The 6,580-nt window shown below is 41.3% G+C and overlaps 1 protein-coding gene across 1 annotated transcript; it reads right to left on the reverse strand.

The window, feature by feature from the left end:
- On the reverse strand, nucleotides 1–4,501 carry dbndd1 (dysbindin domain containing 1). Its single transcript, XM_017699303.2, has 4 exons — nucleotides 4,423–4,501; nucleotides 3,369–3,515; nucleotides 2,103–2,240; nucleotides 1–867 (listed from the first exon to the last, which is right to left on the reverse strand). The coding sequence occupies exons 1-4, from the start codon at nucleotides 4,451–4,453 to the stop codon at nucleotides 695–697; spliced, it is 489 nt and encodes a 162-aa protein (XP_017554792.1). The 5' UTR covers nucleotides 4,454–4,501; the 3' UTR covers nucleotides 1–694.
- Nucleotides 4,502–6,580: the final 2,079 nt, after the last annotated feature.

A 6,580-nucleotide genomic window follows, 5' to 3' on the forward strand; every position in this document is an offset into this window, starting at 1 on the left:
ACTTTGGAGGTATGGAAAAACATCCCTGCAAACTTCTTTTAAAAACTGAAGGCAAGCTTCTTGAAAAAATTAAATACAGGCAAAGAGTGGACACACTAAAAACAGAATAATGAAACATGATAACTAACTGTTGAGGCTACTATATAATTTTATGTCAAATGTTCTTTTTTTCTGAAGACATGACAAAAATTTACATAACAGCTGTTTTACTATGAAATTAAATAAGTTAAGGGTTTTTTTACACAGCACTGCAGGCCACTCACAGGCTGTTAAAACGGAATTCTTCCCACCTTAAAACAGATCATAATGTATTTTGAGGCTTCAGTTCTCAACAGCTCCTTAGATCAATTCCTCTCCAGAATCAAGAAAGACTCTGAAAGGGCCACAATGCTTTGTGAGATCATGCTTTGAGTTCTTCTTATAGATATGCTGAAAAGACCATAGGAACTGCATCACTGAGTCACCTCCCTCTGAGCGCTGGTTAGAGGAGGGATTTTGCATGTCTAGACGAGCCCACTCTTCATTCAACCTTAGGAGGTTTCTTTATTTACCCCATTAAGGCAAGAAAAATCACACATCTTCATCAGGGGTCTCTGTGTCCTTTCAGAGAACCCTCATCACTTCCTTGGGAAGGAACCTTCATGCCACAGTCAAGGACTTCTGTCCTATCTGAGCCCATGGAGCTGCCTGTGGCTCAGGGCTGCTGGGATTGGGAGCGTTCTATCTTCAACAAAGGCTCTGTGTTCTCCGAGTCGCTGTGATGTTTCCGGTCCCTGGATTGCTGCTCCCCTTTGCCACCTCGGGTCCAGGAAGGTGATCGGACATAACCGCCATGAGGAAAGCGTGGCAATGGAGGCTGCTGCTGATCTGAGGGGTGAACAAGTCATAATGACAAGGTTAAATGTGCAAACACTTTTATTTCCATTTTTTGTGGCTTTATCTCAGAGCTGGTTTACTCTGACCTTTAAAATGTTACCTGTGGTTTATACATGCTTCCTATGCTGCCCTCTGTTTTCTCTGTGGGGGACGATGTTAGTTTCTCATTGTTCAAGTCACTTTATAAAAGAACAAAAAAGGTTGCCAGGTCAATTGAAGCTAAAGGTCAGGATAGACAGATTCAAGGCCATGCTGTAACTTAAGCTGAGCAATTGAAGCTAAACTAATCTTAAAAGATCACGAAGAGAAAGGCAGAGAAAGGCCAGTGCCTCTGACAGTGTTGTGAAATGAAATATTCAAGAGTTACACATTTGTGCACTTCATCTCAGCTCTCTATAAAATAATCATGTGCTCGCAGAGGGGAAATATCTGGGGGAAGATCTGTGGGAAGAAATAAGCTGAATAAGAATACTAACTGTATAAATTCCCTTTTCTTATCCTTGTGTCAGTTGGTTCACAGCAGCTAAAATCACACTTGATTTTTTGAGAAAGAGTTTTCATTTGCAGTGTCCAAATGCACCAATTGCCAAGCACCAACAACCATTTGTTGTGGTCATACAAATTAAAAAGTTAAAGGTTGTCAGACTTCCAAAAAAAGTCACATGGGTTGGGCTCCTGAGCGGCGCAGCTATTTACATGATGCCACAGCCATCCATGTCTGGAAGTCCAAGACAGCTTAACTGGTCTCTCTCTTTCTTTGGGTGGGTAGGATGGCCCCCCCCTCTGCCCCATCACTCAGTGCGACACTAACATGATGCTAGCTCAGCTACTGTAACAGAATAGGCAGTGAGCATTCTCCAAGCATGTTGTGTTAATGGCAGTTTGAAAATGTGGTGGCTAGCTCCACATCTCAGAGAAGGCATGTGTTCGCCTTCATCTTCCCCCTATCACACAAAACTTGACGGCACGCTTAGTAGCACTGTGTGACTTGGAGAAAAAAAAGGCCTTATGGGTTTTTAGGATTTAACAAATTAACCATAACATAATTCGCCTTTTTAGCTTCTTAAACCTTAAGGGGCTTACAACTAAATAACTTACATATTAGTATCATAGTAGTTACTAAATAATTTGTGCATCAGCAACATCACTAACAATTAATAACTGATAACATGCCTAGTGTTTATGGAGTTTAAAAGATGGCTCTATAGAAGTAAAAAGAGACACACTTGATGCTGATTCATTGTGGTTCTCTTCGTCTGAATCAGCAAACACTTCTCCCAGCTCCTGATCAGACATGTCTGTGAGCTCGGTCAGGTCCAGAAGATCAAAGTGTACCTCCAGAGAGGACACACTGCTCAGTGGCTCTGAGGAAGCACAGAACATAACAGCAAGAAAGCTTTACTAGTAAAGGGTCACACAAAAGTATAAAGAAGATAGTACTCAATGTGGTTCAGCTTAATTTGACTTCACATCACCCCTGTGATCAAGGTGACAGTTCTGCTAATAAAAAAGTTTAGGGACAAGACTGTATTAGCTATTACCTGTTCACCTCACATAACAAAATGGAAACAAAACTCCCACTGTACAAGCCTTGCCATCACAGATGTGATGAATGGGAAAGATTGCTCACACTAGCTTACACCCACATTACAATGTTAGAAATGCTTACTTTGTACTTCCACTCATTGGACACTTATAAACTACGAGCTGCCTTTTAGGGCCACTGTATAAATGTACAATTACAGACTGTAGTCCATCTGATGTCATGCACAATTTGTTAGCCACCATCTACTCCAGGGGTTCCTAATTCCAGTACTGATGACCCCACACTATGCTTATTTTGTACTTTGTCTCTTCTAGTCCACCTGATTCAACTCATCAACTAATTATCTCCTTGTAGGCTGGGTTAGATGTGCAGAGTAGGGGTAAATGGAAGCTATGTGCAGAGCATGGGGTCACCAGAACTGGGATTAGGGACCCCTGCTCTACCCCAATCACTACTAATGAGTCTCTGTTGAGAGTGGTCTGCCACCCAGAAGTATTATGCCAAGACTCCAGACCTTGAATCCAGCTTCTGGTTCTGGATTTTGTAATTGCTAGTAGAAGTAGGTATGACACTTAGTGGGCCACAAGCTACATCAACAGTTCAGTTAATTGCCAGTGAATACTCAAATCCAGGGCTATAAAATGGATTGGAGGTCCAAAATTAAAGATGCATGGATACATGGCTACAGGAGGGCTACAGTAGGGGTGTCTGATCTTATCTGCAGGTCCATTTTGGCTGCAGATTTTCATTTCAAACAAGGAGGAGCACAGTTTAATCAGTTGGTCTCAATCTTCAAACAATTATTACTATGGGCTCCTGCTCATTAGGAATGAGAACCTGCAACTACACCAGCCCTTTGCAGATCAGACTGGACACCACTGGGACTGGTCAATGGCCAGTGAGTGTATATCTGTTTGACTCTACCTAATCATAATTCCCTACTTACGACGTCTCTCTGCGATCAGCACTTGGCTGCAATGGTGCCCAGGGGTTCCGACTTGCTCTCCTGAAGCATTGTGGGATGCCTCGCTAGTGAGACTCGCAGAGCTGGAGGACTTGAGAAGTTTATGAAGGTCTCTGTCTCTGTTTGGCTCTGCAGAAGGAATGCAAAAAGAATGTGAATCCTTACTGGAAGTGTTTATTTATGTCTAAAAGCACTGCCAGCTAAACTCCTCTACTGACTCTCTGTCTTTGGTCTGAGAGGTTGCTAGTGGCTGCCAAAATTAAGAAACATGATCGACTCCTGTTTCACAGTGTTGATGCAGTTTGCCGCCCTCTATTGATTTTTTTAAGGCAGCAACCACAACATACAAGTGTTCTGTTCTTTTTTAACCATTACCGCTCTCATGGGAAAAGAGAAAGCCTGACGGGCGTTTTATTATCTAAATACTCAACATCTGGAGTCAATATGTGCACTGCATCAGTGGGATGAATGTTTTGTCATTGAGTGTCTTATTATGGGCGCTTCTTTTCTCTGCAGTGTGCAGGTCATCCTTCCCCTACCCCACACCTCTCATTACAATAGATTAGCCCCTCACACAGCCCACACATAGAAAGACGATATACAGCAGAGTGAGCCACTACTGCGTTTTACACCACTTTACAATTGTGCTGAATTACATGTAAAACGTGTGAAACGCAGCGTGCTATATCTGTACCCAAACCGAGCTGATTAAAAGAAATCCCAATTTATCGCCTCGTGTTATTTTGCTTTTAAATGCAGTGTCAAAAAGCAAATGCTACAAAGATGCACATCATTGAAAATGTTCAAGTTTCACTCTTAAATCTTAAGCATGCATGAACACCAGCTGGCCATGCTGGTAGCAGTGTGCCTGCCGGCTCGTTCTACCTATCAGCCCTGTCGGGGAAAAAAGAAATGAATTTACAATAACGGACCACGCTTTGGCAACAGGACTTTCAGTAAATAGATGTTCTGTCTATACAGTGTCTGCACAGCTGTATGTTGAGCTGTGCTAGTGCAACAAAAATGCGTCTCTTACCTGCAGTACTGGAGTCTGCCTGAGCCTCCATTCAGCCTACAGCAGCAGCCGGTGCAATGCTGTCTGGCGCTGCAGCCAGGGATGGGGAAATGGGGGGAGGGGGGGGGGGCGTAGCCTGCTCGTCACACTCTCTCTATCTCTCTCTCTCTCTCTCTCTCTCTCTCTCTCTCTCTCTCTCTCTCTCTCTCTCTCTCTCTCTCCCCATTTCTTCTCTTTGTACGCGCAGTCACGCTTCCACACCTCCCTTGTCATTGCAGCAGGCACAGCACAATGACACATGCAGGCAAAACAAAGACAAACAAAGACAGAAAAATGTAGCCACCTATATTATGCACAATACACTACACAGAAAGCCAGCAAAAGAAAATTTAAGGGAGGGAGCACCAACAGACAACAAATGTGGATTCTGGGATGGAGTGAATGAGGTGTAGCTGTTTGCTGAGGCAGGCCTGGACAGAAGAAACAGCAGACCCTCTCTTAGCAGACTCCAAAAGTTGAAGTATGTCAGGCAATCTATGTCTGGAGGAAAACGAGAGCTAATATAAGGTATGTTAGGTCTGACATATTGAGTGTACATGCCAACAGTAAGCAGTAATTACACAAAATCTCTCTCAGATGGACTCATGAGCTTTTACCTATAGGTCCATTTAGTGTGTACCCAATTATTTTATTTTTTTATAGGCCCATATTTTAGATTAATCTTTCTTCCATTTTACTTTTTACTTAAGAAAATTTGTGTAGGTTTATGTACAAAATATAAACATTAGTTTTTACATGACCATTTTCTAATTTCTTTTTACCCCTTAGAATAAAGTTAGCTGTCTTTACTACTGTGACTAATACATACATATGTCCTTGATTGGTGACACTGTGCTGACCCTAATTAAAAAGCAATTAAGGCTGAGACACTTCTTATAACTGTAATACGCATGGGTGGGGCTCAACTGCTGTAGGAAGAATTAGTGGAAATATGTTAATGTGTTAACATAAAAAGATGCTTTTGCAGCTTTAATTTCAAATAAGGACTGTATGGACTGTGATATTGACTGGTATGTTTTTGGAAACTTTAACAATGTTTGCACACCACATCAAACTCTTGTATTTTAGAAATTGTGAAGGAAGTTCAGATTTCTGTCATATGGGTCCTTTAAATGTGCAGCAAAACACAGTCCTCCTTTCAAATCCGTTTTGCCCTCTGACATGAATGTTCTGGCCACTCTTCATTGTCAAACAGTGCTGCTCTTTGTTAAGCACAAACGAAAGTGTTGCAGTGGCCAGTATGGGCTTTTTTCTAGAGCGAGAAACGAAATGCATTGCCTAGGACTATAATTTTGTCTCTAGAAAAGAACTGATCGTGTAAAAATGGGAGAGGACAAAGGAATTTATATGAGTACACAGAGTTATGTGATCACTATCTGTGGTTAGCTGTACAAGACTCCACTGTTGACTCTGAGGGAGGGAGCAGTGTGTGAGAAGACGATTCTCGTTCAGCTTTGATATTCTACACCAAGGGCAGTGTATTCTGGTCCCGTAGAGCCAGGGTCCACTACAGTTTAACCATTTCCCTTCTTCTTCTCCAGGTACCTGACCATTAACTGCTGTGACTCTCCACAAGTGGAATAGTTGACCTCTTTTCTACACTGTCAGGGGTGAAAAAAGTGCAGACAAATTACGCTTAAGTGAAAGTATGAGTACTGGTCAAAATCTTGTCAAAAATCTATTCATTTAAATGCAGAAACAAGTAAAAAATATACTTCATTGGAAAGTCATAAGATGTCACTTTTTAAATATACTCAAATATTTAAACATATATGTTTTACCAAATAAATTAGTTTTCTTTGTTTGGTTGAGTGTGATGTACTGGTATGTGTCAAGTGGTGACTAATCGGCACTACCAGCTCTCGCACAAAGACAAATTAGCACAGTTGTTGGCCATTCAATGATATGGATTTGGTTGAATGTTATAATAAAAACGATAAATTAAATTGTGAAAGGGAGATCAACTGATTGGCTACAAAAGAGAAAGCTCTTGGTCTTTGTAATAAATACTTTGGGAGTCTAAATGAAAATGTGAGGAGTATGTTTTTCTCTTGAAAATGTAAATAACTAAATATAAGTATTCACCTTCAATAAAACTAAAACATAAATCTTCCCAAAG

This window comes from Pygocentrus nattereri, chromosome 11 (genome assembly GCF_015220715.1).
Source record: "Pygocentrus nattereri isolate fPygNat1 chromosome 11, fPygNat1.pri, whole genome shotgun sequence".
Taxonomy (NCBI): domain Eukaryota; kingdom Metazoa; phylum Chordata; class Actinopteri; order Characiformes; family Serrasalmidae; genus Pygocentrus; species Pygocentrus nattereri.